The sequence below is a fragment of the Uloborus diversus genome, chromosome 8 (genome assembly GCF_026930045.1).
Source record: "Uloborus diversus isolate 005 chromosome 8, Udiv.v.3.1, whole genome shotgun sequence".
NCBI classification, from domain to species: Eukaryota; Metazoa; Arthropoda; class Arachnida; order Araneae; family Uloboridae; genus Uloborus; species Uloborus diversus.
Genome location: NC_072738.1, coordinates 98111515 through 98126534, shown reverse-complemented (window position 1 = coordinate 98126534; position 15020 = coordinate 98111515). Strand labels below are relative to the sequence as shown.

The 15020-nt window shown below is 33.8% G+C and overlaps 1 protein-coding gene across 1 annotated transcript in view; it reads left to right on the top strand.

Annotated features, from left to right (window-relative positions):
• The window catches only part of LOC129228200 (uncharacterized), a 45825-nt gene extending 32888 nt beyond the window's left edge, over window positions 1–12937 (top strand). Inside the window, exons 5-6 of the mRNA XM_054862867.1 lie at window positions 3144–3197; window positions 12712–12937. Coding sequence (XP_054718842.1) covers window positions 3144–3197; window positions 12712–12801 — 144 coding nt within the window. The 3' untranslated portion in view covers window positions 12802–12937. The remainder of the gene's footprint in view (window positions 1–3143; window positions 3198–12711) is intronic.
• The last annotated feature ends 2083 nt before the right edge of the window (window positions 12938–15020 follow it).

Here is a 15020-nt window from a genome sequence, read left to right as displayed (position 1 = left end):
CCTTCGAATTGCATAAAAAGGGGGGGGGGGCAGTAAAATCACAGTGAAACAATTAAAAGCATCATTAAGCCTAATGGAATAGAAATCTTCTATCGAAAATTTATCGTTTGCGCGATCTCATTTTAAATTAGCGTGAAAACAATTCAGAAGGTTGCCACTTTTTTTTTCCCGACTGTTACTAAATTAAATTTTAATTTCGTTTGAGATAAAAATTTTCCCTTTTGATTAATATTTGGCGATTTATCTTCTTTCTTTTTGCTCTTGGATTTTAGGTGTTGCGTTTAATTTATTCGGGAATATTTGATTTGCCGTTTTCTTTCTATGAGAATGATTATTTTGACGGGAAATTTTGTAGCATTTTTTTTTTCTATAATTGAAGCTTGATTGTTGAACATGCGTCACTTAACAAAACTTTTATTTTCGAGGTAGACGGTGCAAAGCCGGGCAATGCAACTAGTAGTAAATAAAAAGTAAGGTTGCAAAGAAATTCTGGAAGGTGGCGGGCCTGCGTCCAGGAGACCCCATAGCACTTAAAGCCTTGAAATTTTGTATAAAATTACTTCGAGCCAGAGAAGTGTGCACCTGGGGTTTTATTTTATTTTTTTTAAATCGTATTAGGTTTTTTTTTTGTAATTAATTTTTTAAGCTCAAATTTCGCGTAAATTGCCAATTATAGCCTATTAAAGAGGTGAAAAATTACTTGCACCTATTGATATTACATATCATTAAAAAAAGTAGAATTTTGTCCGTTCTAAGCAATTTGTTTCAATGCTCTAACGTAAATAAGGCGGGAATTATTTATGTTTTTAACTCGAACTTTTTTGGACTTAGCTAAAACTTAGGCACTACTTTCTTCATTAATTCTATGAGTTAAAAGCGAAGGAATTGTCGCACAGTTTTCTTTTGACACCACTGGAAAGAGCGTAGTTTTTTACTGCAGATCTAACATCACCTTATGGTCGGAAAAGTAAGCTTCTATCTCCAAAGGAAAAAAAATCAACCCGTTAAAAATCAAGTTCAAGTAATCTCATTTCCATTAAAATTAGTGATGTTTTATTTGGCGTTGCCATAGTTACGTCTTTTCGATTCTCATGTTTCTTCTTATTCACAAACTTGAAGGGTTTCGATTGTAACGGAAAATCTTAGGCTCAACTCAATTCAAGCCTCTAGGTAAAGAGCAAAATATAATACTGAATAACACTAATATGAAAACAACTTTTCAAACGTACAAAACTGCAGTTTTGAAATGCTCAGGAGCCCCTTAGCCCTTACGGGTCTGCAAGTTGGGATAAATTGGGTTTTTGAATCCCGGAGGAGGGATGATTTTTGTTCCAAAGGATGCTCATAATGCGTTTTCAATCTGTTTCTCCCCAATTGACTATTTAAATCTTTGCGAATCAGATAAGATTGCGAAACAATCTTCGGGGGTTTGTGAGCGTTCGCGAGCAGGGGGCAGGGCCCCCTAGTTAATATAAACAAAAATATTTTTCAAAATGCACCGGCTGCAACCACATTTCGCAATCGGAGGAAAAATCAGTGAATTTCAACTTTTTTTTTTTTTTGAATCTGAGGATTACTATCAGCAGCGCCATCTGCTGAAACATTTTTGTACTAAAATTTGGAACTCTGGGAGGGGGGGGGACTTTACGACCCACCACATGAATTTTCTGCAAGAATTGACTTTTTATCATGAACCGTTTTCCTGTTATGAATATTTAATCAGTCAGTGTATTTTGGGACATACTGTATAATACATACATTTTTTACATACACTGTTATCGTTTTAGCTATACAGTCGTCCCTTGTATAACACGGTACTTCTACAACACGGTTTCGATACTACACGGTACGAAACTTGAATTAATACTTTATGGTTTTGATATAACTCGAATGTTATATTTATAAAACATGGAATTTTATTTTTGTTTAGTGCATTCTGTTAATGGTTGATAACTCTAATAAGTTTTTACTTTGGTTTTATGAAACTTGGTTTCGATATAACACGGTACACATCCCTTAATTTACATTGTTTCTAAATCTCGTATAACACGGTTTCGAAATAACACGATGCATTTTAACCTGATTTTTCTCATTCACAAACATAATTAGTATTAAAAATAAGTAAAAATATTATTTTCGGTACTACACGGAACGAATTAACCGTGTTATAGGAGGGACACCTGTATTTTAATCCATACCAGTATTATTGATTTTTTCCAGCTATTGTATAACACTAGTATCATTTTTTACCTGTTTTGTGGATTATCCACGAATTCCCTTATCCGCGGTTAGTGAGCCACCGTATTTAGCAAGGAATCGGGATTTTACCACACAAAAGTATCAAAAATCTTTTTAACATTACGAGATGGTTTTATCCCAACTATTGAAGCAAATTCAACAAAAATTGATATACAAAGTTGAATGATGATGATGCTTATCACATACATGTGATACTAGCGGTACCTGCACGGCTTTGCCCGTAGTAGAAAATTAAAAGGTCTTTTGGTTCGCAAGTATCTTTGAAAATAATGGATGATGAATTTCTCGCGAATTTGGTATGTTCATTTGCCATGTTACGGGCAAATGAACATACGTAATGATATAAATAACCACGTAATGATAATTTGGCAATTTCCTCGCTCACATTATGATAATTTGATCGTTGAAATACTTTTAAAATTGAAATAGAAAAAGAACCAAATCGAATTTCCGAAAAATCGCTTCGAGGTGCTCATTGCTATGCTAAGAACTAATGTTGTGCCAAATTTCATGAAAATCGGTCGAACGGTCTTGACACTACTCGCGTTACCGTCATCCAGACATCCCGACATCCAGAGACGAAGACTTTCAGCTTTATTATTACTAAAGATAAAGAAAAAAGGGTAGAAAATTTTAAAGTTTATATTTTTTTTTAAAAAGACCTCCACTTTACAACAATTAAGGAACAAATTAATGTAAATAATATTATTTCAAAAAAAAAAAAAAAAAAAACACCTTACAGGTGTTTTTAGTGTTAATATTCTTTGAATACGAACGAGTGTTTCTTTTTTTTCCCTCCAATGTTGTACCATTGCGTTTCGGTGTTCACACCCGACTCTCAATGTTTTACAAAGGACATTTAAAAAACGATTTTTTTTTTACAGATAAACTGTAATGGTGGTTCCAACGAAACATGTAAACAATGGAGCAAATTTTCAGTAAGTTTAATATTAGCTCTATTCTTTGCCGCATGAGTGACGGTAACTTTCTAATATTCCATTATAATGTGTTCTCTTGGTGAATTTTGTCGATGTTTTAAAACAATGTCGTTGATAAGCATGTACGGACTATTCGGCCGCGCAGTGTAACAGATTTTCAGACTCTTGCTATAGCTTTTATTCAAAATTACAGTTCAGAACAGAATAAAAATTTGCAGTTTTTCTTGTACACCATGGCTAATATCTAAAAGTAAATGCTCAACATAATATTTTACCACAAAAATGTACATGATGACAGAAACATTAACTTTAAAAACCACAAAACAAATCTCATCTTATCTAAACATTACAACGCATTTATAAGTATTTAAAAAATACTGAATATTTAGAGGACTTATCCTAAATGCATTATGCTGACTTTCCTTTCAGCTTAGGTGGTTTCCCCTGTGTCATGTAACCAATTGAATCACACGTCTAATTGAGCAAAAGAAATTTCGATTCATTGCGGCACCTAAGTAACGGTTAATGCATAACTTTGGAGACAAAAAAAAAAAAAAAAAAAGGAAACAGGAAAAGAGGAAAGCTTTTAACTGTTACTGACAAAGTACATAATTATTGTAACTATTAAGCATTAATATAAAGGGTGAGTTTGATCGAATCTGCCATACGAAAGGGGGTGATAGAAGAGCCCAAGCGGAGCATAGAACCACCCATTATCGCGCCTAATTCTTAAACGTAACCGAGTTATGGTAGATCAAGAAAAATTTGCGAAAAAAAAGTCTGAGAAAACGATTGATTTTTGAAATTCCTGTAGAACCTACACTCAAAATAAGTACATATTTGGAAAGAGCAGACAAAATCCTACCAAATGACATTTTTCTCACCAAGATAGTCGAATTTTATAGCGAGCTACTAGCTTTGAAACATTGGACACACTCAAAATTGAAATGGTGCCAAAGTTTTCAATCGCCATTTTTAAAAATAACAGTATGAGCTGCAATCGGGCAAATCTATCAAAAACTTGCCCATTTCTCTAGCTTTCAGATGATACAATAACAATTACAGTAGTACCTCCATTAAGGGACACCTCTGAATAAGGGATACCTCTATTTAAGGGACACATATTTTGGTCCCAGTCCCTTTGAATAGGGACCTCCATGTATTTGCCTCTCATTAAGGGACACTCTATTTAAGGGACAATCACAGAGAAAAATTACGAAAAATGTATGAATAATTCCGTGAAAAATACCAAGTTTATTGGAATTCAAGGTTCTTCTTTTGTTCAAAAATTAACTGGTAAAAGTTTGTCTTGACATTAACATGCAAATAAACAAATAGTAACCTAAAACCTCAGGTGTGGCAGCAACCAATTTCAGCATCTATCATAAATTTTGAAAGTTGTTTTATTGTACTCATTGATGTTAGGGTAACATTTTTTTAATTATTGATTTTTCCTTTGTGATAAGCACGGGAAAGTAATGCTTCTTTTATTTCTACTTATTGTTTTCTCTTGTGTTTTTTCACTTAATAAAATGATTAAAATATTATTCTGATATAAAAATTTCATTTTCTTAAACAAAGAAAGCAACTCGCTTACGTAAAAAACATAATTTAAAACAGAAAAATGCGATCTTTGCTGGTTTTCCTTCTTCAACGAATGCAGATTTTTACACTGTTTCAAACAAAAGATTGAATCTCTGCTGCATTTAAAGCCCAATATAGTTTGTTGTTGTATCATCTGAAATCTAGTGAAATTGGTCGGTTTTTGGTAGATTTGATCGATTGTAGCTCAAACGGTTGTTTTTAAAATTGTCGAATGAAAACTTAGGCACCATTTCAATTCTGAGTGTGTCCAATGTTTCAAAGCTTGTAGCTCGCTGTAAAATGCGATTATCTTGATGGGAAAAGTGTTATTTTGTAGGATTTCGTCTGCTCTTTCGAAATATCTATTTATTTTATACGTACCTTCTACAGGGATTTCAGAAACTGATCGTTTTCTCAGAATTTTGCTTTTTTGCTCATTTTTTTATATCTACCATAACTCGGTTACGGTTAAGGATTAGACACGATAATGGGTGGATCTATACTCCGCTGGGCTCTTCTATCACCCCTTTACGTATGACAGATTCGATCAAACTCACCCTGTATAAGACTTTTAGTGAATGGAATTAGTATACGATTTTATATGCACGCCATGGGTGATAAGGTCATTTTCAAAAATTCATCAAACATTTTCTGAGAAAAAACACGGGATTTGGTGTATATACACTTGTTAAGAATTACAAAGGGTTTAAATGAGCCAATTTTTAGATTAAATGGGTTTTTGAGTAATCTCACTTCAAAAATCGTTTTTTTTTTAATTTTCTAAAATTTAAAATTTATTTCCAATAAAATATATCATGAAATTCATATAAGGGCTTTAGTCTGTCACCTCCGTTTAGTAAAAAAAAAAGCATTTTCTTCATGGGGGGGGGGGGGCGGGAATCATAAAATCTGTAAAAATATCAGTTTTTTCACCACAAAAATATTTTTTTTCTTCATCAATAAACACAACTAAATGTTCAAAAACAATGTTTAGATAAAAAATGGGTCCATCTTTATTTTAAGAGAAAAAAATGTTCAAATAGGTTAAATACTTTTGAATCAGTACTTAATTCAAACCGAGTGTTTTGCTGGGTTTTTTTTTCTCCAAAATGGCTGATTTTTTGCAGAGATTCAGTAGGCTGTAACTGAAGAAAAAAAATCTTGCAAAATCCTTTTGGGATATTTCATATGCCTCTTAGTTCTAACTACTGTAATTAAAAAAAAAAAAAATTGGTGACGGTCATGAGACAGTTCCTGTCTGATCTGAAATGAAATGGCTCAGTTGAAGGATTGGTGGTTGTTGCAGCTTGGGGGGGGGGGGAGGACAGCAGCTGGGAGTCAATGTTAAAATCTTTGAAATTTGCAATAAAGATATTTACTTAACATGAAAAGCATCATCTTTTAAGTAATGAAGTGAGAATATTATACTATTAAACAGGTAAGTTGAAAATTTTATAAGGTATAAAACCGAAGAATTATTTAAGTGAAGGTAAAACAGATTTGAATCACGCATTTGTATTAAAACTCTCTGCTCTACTTTTACCGATTATTGAAAATTGCTACTGCCATGAAATAAAAATAGCTAAAAAGGTGCTTTTTTTGTCTAGTGAGTGAAATACATTATGTTTTAAAATGTATAGTAATTAATATCTATAAATGTTTGAAGATTTCGAAAAAATCTGATTTAAATTTTTAAAAATCCAATTTAAATTTAAAAAGTCCAACTTTTTTGATTTAAAAAACAACAAATATCACAAATACGGGAGCACTGAATTGTAAAACTTGTATCTACAGTGCAAATGGCTAAATTTTAGAAGATCACCTTTATCGTTTGCCACGCATGCGCAGTGATTTGACTTTTCAAAAGAAGTAGCTCTTATTTCCTGGGATACAAGGACGGATCTAGGAGTTTTTCAACAGAGGAGCGAAATTGCGTTCAACTTTGATTTTGGAAAAATTACAGTAGGATGTTTCCTCCTACCATCATCGAAAATATTTTAAATTTGCATTTCTGAAACTGCAGTTTAGAAAAATTAGCAGGCGTTTTAAAATTGAGTTTTAAAGGCCAACTAACCTCTTCTCCCCATAACATTAGAGATGATAAAATTCCGATTTTAGAACCCCAATTTCAAACATTTTTGGGTAGGGAGTTCCGAACCTCATTCTTTGTCCTTACGTCATCTAAGATGTCTAGCAATTGAATTCTTACGACTTCAACTCCGGTACATTTCCGATGAGAGTTCCCTTTAATTTATGAAAAATTGTCTAAAAAACAGTTTTGGAACTTCAGTGTCGTAAAATTGCCGATATGGTACCTCAAGGGGGGGGGGGCGTTTGGACCAATCGCACCTCCCTTGTATCTGTCCAGTGGTCATAAATCAAATTGGGAGCTATAAAATCGAAATAAATAAGATAATGAGAGTAATTTTTTTCTTCTAGATTTTATCAATTAAGATCTATATTCTGGATTCAATTGTGTGTGCATGAAACATTAAAAAATATGAGCACCTCTTTTAACTTCTTTGTAATATTTTGTATGGTAAAATCTTTAACAGATTGATTGTGCTGGTAGCTTTCCGGATGTTTCTAGAACACGTCCTACATAAAGAGCTGAACTGGATTTATTTTATATTATATATTTTAGAGAAACTTCAATAACATAGGGCAAAGTGGTATAAGTTAAGCCAAACGTATACCCTTCGGTCCTTTCATCTAAAATCATTTAATCTTCACTTATATGGCAGCTATCAGTTAAATTTTAAGTTCAATAGCCATTTACTGTTTTTGAGGTAAATTGAACTAAATACAATTGAGTTTATATGTGATATAGCATATCGATTGAATTAAAGCGAGATTGCAATCCTATACTATTTAGAAAAAAATCGTAGAATGTTTTTGCGGCGATAGCTTTTATCTTATTCTAGTTGAAATTTTTATGCCGCCCTATTCTCCTCTCAAAAAAATCATCTGTTAAATGTCAGCAAAAAGTAGAAACTTAGAACTAGAAGTATTTCGCATACATTAAATAAACAGATAAAACTTGATCATTTTTTTTCTTTTGATTTTTAACTAAGAAATATTTTTTCGAAACTCTCTATTCAAGTGTAATATTTTTTTACTGTGCGATTTAGGTAGTTTAGAAATTATTCAGGCGCTATCTTTAATATATTCCTAAAGAAACAAAACCTTGCAAATTGTCACACCTTTCCTGATCACATTGATAATGTCCAGTAGTAAAATATGATAAAAAATTTCGGCAAACCAACTTTTGACCATAGTTGTCTATCAAAAATTTATTTAAATAAAGTTAATTTCTTGAAAAGAACAAGTGTATAGAGCACTAAAAAAACTACCGTCATTTATGATGTTTTTAGATCTTTTTTTTTTTTTAATTATGACTTTACACACACGAAAAAGCAAATTTCATTAATTTAAATCAAATTTTTCTTCCGAAAATTCAGTGCAGCGTGTTCTTTATTAATGTAATGTAAAATAACAACAACAACAAAAAATAAATAAATAAGTAAAAAACAAGTTTTAAAAGAAATTTTTGTGTTTGTTATATACTTAAGTGGAAAAACTTGTATTTTATAACCACTTTACCGCACCAGACTCTAAAGATAAATCAACCCTAATAAAGTGAACGGAATAATAATTTTATGATGCGCAAATGGCGACCATATGCATGTTATCAAGATGGCTACTCTAAGAAAAAAAAAAAGCATGTAAACTTATGTTGTAAAGTGAGTTTTGGTGCTCCACTGTATTAAATTATTTTCAAACATTACACACCGTTCTGTTAACATCGTTTAAAAAAACGTTCCGGAACATGTGAAGTCATGAAATTGTAGGTTAAATGAAAAATTTATTGTAACTTTTCCTTGTTATGTCCGCGTAACTGTTTTTTTCCCTTCCAATTATTAAATATTGTACTGCTTTTCAGGAAGGAAAAACAATTTACCAATATTTATTGATATATTTATTCTTGTTTTAGCGTTTTGAACAGGATGTCAACACATGGGCCACCTTTGCAGCATATTATTTCAAAGGTGGCCCACAAGCTACTACGTAGAAATTGTATTATAATAAACAGTTTAATTTTTTCTTACCAATAATAATAATAATAATAACTTGATATGTGTTGCTAAATAAGTGTAAAATTCAACATGAAGAAATTCAGCCAAATACATCTATTCAGTAAATTATGAAAAACTCAGAGCTTAAATATGGCAACTTTTGGCTCACTTAACTTATTTGCTCAGTGGATTTTTCTTGGTCTTTGATTACTTCTTCTCATTTTAAATTTTTTTATTTTCCGTCACTTTCACTATAGTTTTCTACTTCCTTTTACATAGTAAAGGAAGTATTGTAATCGCAAAAAATATTCCCTCAATTTTATAGGCCAAAATTTTCATTTTACTCATTCCCGATTACTCAGATCATTACTCAGTGGTTTTTTGGTCCCAACCGTACGTAAAGACATGCCTAAGAACTTACGGACGCCCGAAATGTCCATTTTGACGATCCCCGAGTTAATTGCCACAAGTTTTCTCGTGGCGTCTGAATTTGCGAATGTATCTAAGCATGTACGTATCGCATATCTCAAAAACGGTATGCCGTAGAAAGTTGAAATTTGGTTTGTAGACAATTAGTGGGGTCTAGTTGTAGGCTCTTTTGGTGGATTTCGGATGCTCCAAAAGGGTTTTTTTAAACCCTTTTTGGGAAAATGAGCGTTGATTTCAAGGTAAACTCAAGTGATGTTATGATTCGGAAAACAATTGGCGATATGCGGTCGAATTTTTGGTCAACAAGTTGCGTCACCAGTTGCGTATTCAAGTTGGTGACAAATTGGGCCAACTAAATATTCAAGTTGGTGACAAATTGGGCGAAAAAAAATATTATTTCTCGAATTTAGTGTCGTCTTGGAGCTATTGGCGATATCTACCGAGTTACCATATTGAAGCACGTTATAATTCTCGATATTGGGAAAATAAATCTATGTAAAAAAACAATACGTTGGAAACCATTTTTTCCCATCGGTTCGCGATAAATCAGAGGTCGAAAATATTTAAAGTGTTTCCTTGTTTTTATTATTATTATTATTATTATTATTATTATTATTATTATTTTTAAATTTTATTTTATTTTATTTTAAACATGCATTATTTAATAGATGTAAAATGAAGTATGGTGTTCACATCAGAATATTTAATAGATCAGAATTTTAGCAGTAATCGCATTTAAAGTTTGTGAAGTAATTAGGTTAAGACATAACGGGAAGTTACATCCGGAACTAAACGAGCCTACCTTCTCATTTATCAACATCAACTTTCTAGCATCTGGTCCATATTCTTTTAATTAGTTAAAAGTTAAATCATGTCAAGCATACATTTTTACCATCTTGCAGTTGATTTGAAAAATCATAATATATTCCCCTTTAGATATTGTCTTATCTGGTGAAATCGATACGTAAAAATAAATAACTTAACAAATCAAGTAGAAGTAGTAACATGTTTTAAACAGTGCAGCTAATATAATTTAAAAATTCTTTAATCCTAAGAAAAAAAAAAGTATAACCATATCAAAATAAATGCGTTCTATTAAAAAATAGTGTGTTTTTGTTTCTTTCGGGAATATATGAAGCACTTTTTCAGAGCGAAGAGCAGTTAAGGCAACCTAAAACTATAAAGTCATTGGACAAAAATATGGGAACAACCTTTAGGGACACGTGAGATATTTTGCTCATTGACTAACTTAAAAGAGAAATGAATTTATCTATGGTGAATATTGAATAGCATTACTGAATCGATTGAGTGTAAGAAACGAGAAAAAAATGCAAAGGAAGAAATAACAACTTCAAAAAGTATGAAATGCAGATTGCTGCAGACACGTGTTTCGGCGTTACAGGGAACTCCTTTTTCAATGCAAAAAGGAATATTCTTATGGAGGAAAAGATAACCGAGAAAAGCTTTTCTCGGTTGTCTGCAGATTTTTCTCGGATCGCTTTTTATTCATAAGCTCATACTTTTTGCACTAAAAAGTCGTTCCCTGTTACGCGGAAACACGTGTCTGCAGTAATCTGGAATTTTTCTTTTTTGACGTTGTGATTTCTTACTTTAGTTTTTAGCACAAAGGCATTTATTCATCTTAAGTAAAAAACCGTTTCACCTACCAAAGAAAAAAATGCTGCTTTATTTCAACAGCATTTAATGGTTTATTATTATTATTTTCCACGTATCGTTTAAATGGTATAATATCCAAAAATCACTTGGGCATGTCAGCAGCTGTCCTATATATGCATTAGACTGGAAAATGATTGAGTGACGTGTTATACTTTCTTTATTAAAGAGGTCATTTCAAAAAGTTTCAGCAAGCAACTATTTTCGACTATTGGATACATAAATTGATAGATATATTTCCTTTCTACAAGGTTCTGCATAATTTAATTGACTGCTTAGATATCGTCATTTCGAAACAACTTGCTGTCCCAAGTAGGGCTCTTAGGAGTCATTCTTCTTTTAAAAATATTTTTAAGTCCAGTCACATTAATGTGACCATCTGTCAAAAGCCAGAATAACCACCTTTCGCAGAGCGAACTGCTATGAGACGTTCAGGAAGAGAGTCACTTAAGTCCCTGAAGGTGTTCTCTGGGATATTGAGCCATGCCGACTCGAATGCCGTGGCCAGCTGCGCTAGATTACGCGGTTAAGGATCCATGGCACGAACAACTCGATCGAGATGGTCTCACAGATGCTCGATTGAGTTTAAGTCAGGTGAGTTTGCTGGCCAGGGGAGGACGGTAAACTCATCCTGGTGCTCTTCGAACCACGCACGTACACTGGCAGCTGTATGGCACCTCGCATTGTCGTGCTGGAAGATGCTATCATCCTGAGGAAAAACAATGCGCATGTAGGGGTGGACATGGTCTGCAAGGACAGATGCGTACTTGTATTGATCCATCGTGCCTTCCACAATGATCAGTGAACCCAGAGAATGCCAGGAAAACATTCACCAGACCATAATGCTCCCGCCTCCAACTTGGACCGTTCCGGCAATGGTTGCAGGGTGGTTCCTTTCAGAGGTTTCACGCCTTATACGCCATCGTTCATCTGTCCGATGGAGCATAAAACGCGATTCATCTGAAAACGCTACCTGTCGCCACTCAGTGAACGTCCAGCTGCTGTACTGGCGTGCAAATTCTAGTCTTCATCGTCGATGAACAGCAGTCAGCATAGGTGCACGAACCAGGCGTCTGCTTTGGAGGCCCAGACGCAGCAATATTCGCTGAATAGTAGTTTGGGAGACACTTTTGGTAGCCCCTTGGTTCAGTTTGGTAGTCAGTTGCTCAACGGTAGCCTGTCTATCTGCCCGAACGCATCTCCGCAACCGTCGTTCGCCTCTGTCATCTATGGTTCATGGTGCATTACATTTGCTATGTCGCTGATTTTGGACAGTCCACGTTACACTTTCACCACGGCGGCACGCGAACAGTTCACAAACTCAGCCGTTTCGGAAATGTTTCCACACTTGGCTCGAAAGCCAATGATCATGCCCTTTTGGACGTCGGATAAATCGCTTCGTTTCTGCATTACGCCAACAATTGAAATGTTTTCCGAAGCCCTCACACACCCTTTATGTACGCTCAACTGCACTGTGCTGCCACCTGCCTTCTGTGATTGGTTATTTAACTCTGACGTGGAAAGTACGTGGTGGTCACATTAATGTGACTGGACTGGGTAAATAAAACTACGCTTTTTAAATGTTCTTAAAAACGCTCATCAATGCTCTTAAAATTGAGTTTTTCACTCAATTTGTATTGATCTTTATTATCTTTTAAGAGTTGTTGTTTTCAGTAACTGCCCGGTTATTTCTTAAAAAATTGTACAAAAACATTTAATTTAAAAACATATTTTTTCATTTATTTATTTAGGATTGTGGGTTTGAAGTTGGAGAAGAATATTTTTATAAGAAGCTCTGTGGCTCAGCTGTAGATGCTCTGAAGAAAATTAAAAAATGGTAGTCAGCAATCAGAAAGTGAAAGCTTGAAAATGATTTTAGCACTTTTCAAATTCCGAAAACTGCTCAGCCACCATAAAAACAATTGCATTGTATTTTTATGCTGCAATGTAAAAAGGTAATAAACAAATCAAGAAAAATCTGGAAAATGTTGCCTAATCACCTGCTTTTTTACTCTTGGGCTGCCTCATGGAGCATTGAAAGCTAATGTCGTTCTACTTGCTCATATTTTTTAGGAAAAGTTTCTTTCAATGTCGGTAAACCGACGTAAAAGGGTTTTATTTTTATCGATTGCAGTTTTCATTACAGTCGACTCCCGCTACAACGCGATTCGACCTACGCGAAATGACTTTAACCCGAATTTTTCATGGTTAACGAATTTTAGAGCAAACGCGAATTTTTCACCTACAACACGATTTTCTTTTGGAAGGAAGTATCAGCTTTGCTAGTTCCTTCAACAAACTAGTCTAGTGCATCAAATAACCTCTCAGCATCTTTCATTTATTTTTTTCTCATTCTAAAAATAAAAGTTAATGAAATATAATGCACGATAGTGTCACTTTCATCTAAAGTTTGTAAAAATAGGAAGAAAAAAAAGTTTCTGATTAAAAATTAAGTTAAAAAAGGCTAAGGTTCTCGATATGCTTGAACAACTACAAAACGTCGACGATAGCACGACAATAAGTATGAATGAATCTTCCATACGTACAATCAAAAGTCTAAAGAAAAAGATATCCGTAAAAGTTCAGAACTTAGTTTCAAGGGTGTCCACGGGGGGGGGGGGGATTATGGCGCAAGCTGCGCGGTCAAAATTTTTGGGGGGGATTTCTTTCTCAGGAGTTTTGATCTTCTTTAAAACATGAAATTTTTGATTTTTGGAAGGAAAAAATATTTAAACGTATTCAACAAGAAATAGATGCATAAGTAATACTTTTTTCACGTACTCTTTCCAAAATTTATTACCCGTGTCTCTTTTCAATAAAGGGAACATCAGAGACGGGATGACGCTGGTACCCGTTTCAAAGCTGGATCAGACGACTTGCTTTCTATTTAATTTATTATAAATCTTCCGGAAGTAGCACAGTTCTGCATGATGAATACGTGTGACAGTGATGAGAGGGAGAGAGATCAAAAATGACTAAAATAAAAAGTTTTCCCCTCTCCTTAAATTATTGTTTGTAATAATTCTGACCACTATGCACTGGTCTTTCATTGATTCATTTGCACCTTGACAATCGTTAAGAACTAGTTTTGATGTTTGCGAGTAACATATTTTTAATCCCTCTAATCGACAATAGCTATAGTTTTTTCATAAACTAGATGAAGTTTATGTAGATTTTTCACATTTCACTTTACTATCATCTTCTCTACCATTTTTAAACTGATGGGTTCAATTTATCATTAGAAGATTTTTATTAAAACTTTCAGTGATGTTGGTTTTCGCTGATGGAAGCATAGAAGGTATTTGATATGCATAGAAGGATATTTGATTCGTTAAAATTCTCGAGTTCTGATTTTCCATGTGTGCTAAATAGCTGAATTTATTTTCAAGGATTTCCGAAGAACATCTGTCACAGGGTATCTGTGTGCTATCCATCCTTTTTGACTATGTAACTTCAATTTTGGAAAACTTTCAGGAGAGCACCCCTCACTGTAACGCCCAAACAACACCATCTTTATCATCAAGAGTCATCTAAAACTGCGTTTCTATAACTGCAATTTTGAAACATTTATAAGAGAGAGATTTCGAAAAACTGCCGGTTGAATGGCACCGAAACTCACCTTCCACTAACATTATCAAGATAAGGGCCGACGCCAAGGGGGGAGGTGCTACACTCACCACCCCCAGTTTTTCAAAAGTGAGGCCGCCAATTTCCTTTTGGCGATGTAACAAACGAAGAAAAGGGGAAACTCTTCGTTGTTTTAAAAAAATAAAATAGTAAATACAAGTAAACAACTGTAAAAATAGTGACAAAAAGTATTTTTTCAGTAAAATTTGAATGGAAAATGTAATGTTAAAATACAATTTCGGAGCATCCATGATTCTCTTTTATTAAGATTATTAAAGTAATTGCCGCGGAAATGGGCGCTTCAAACATTTTTAACGCAAAAAATAGTATTCAGTGCAATATTCACTAGGTCGCAGAGTGGGTATGTCTGCCTAGTCGGAAACTATGTGCCTGGCTCAAACTAAAGTATTGTGCATGAGTAAAATTAGCATAA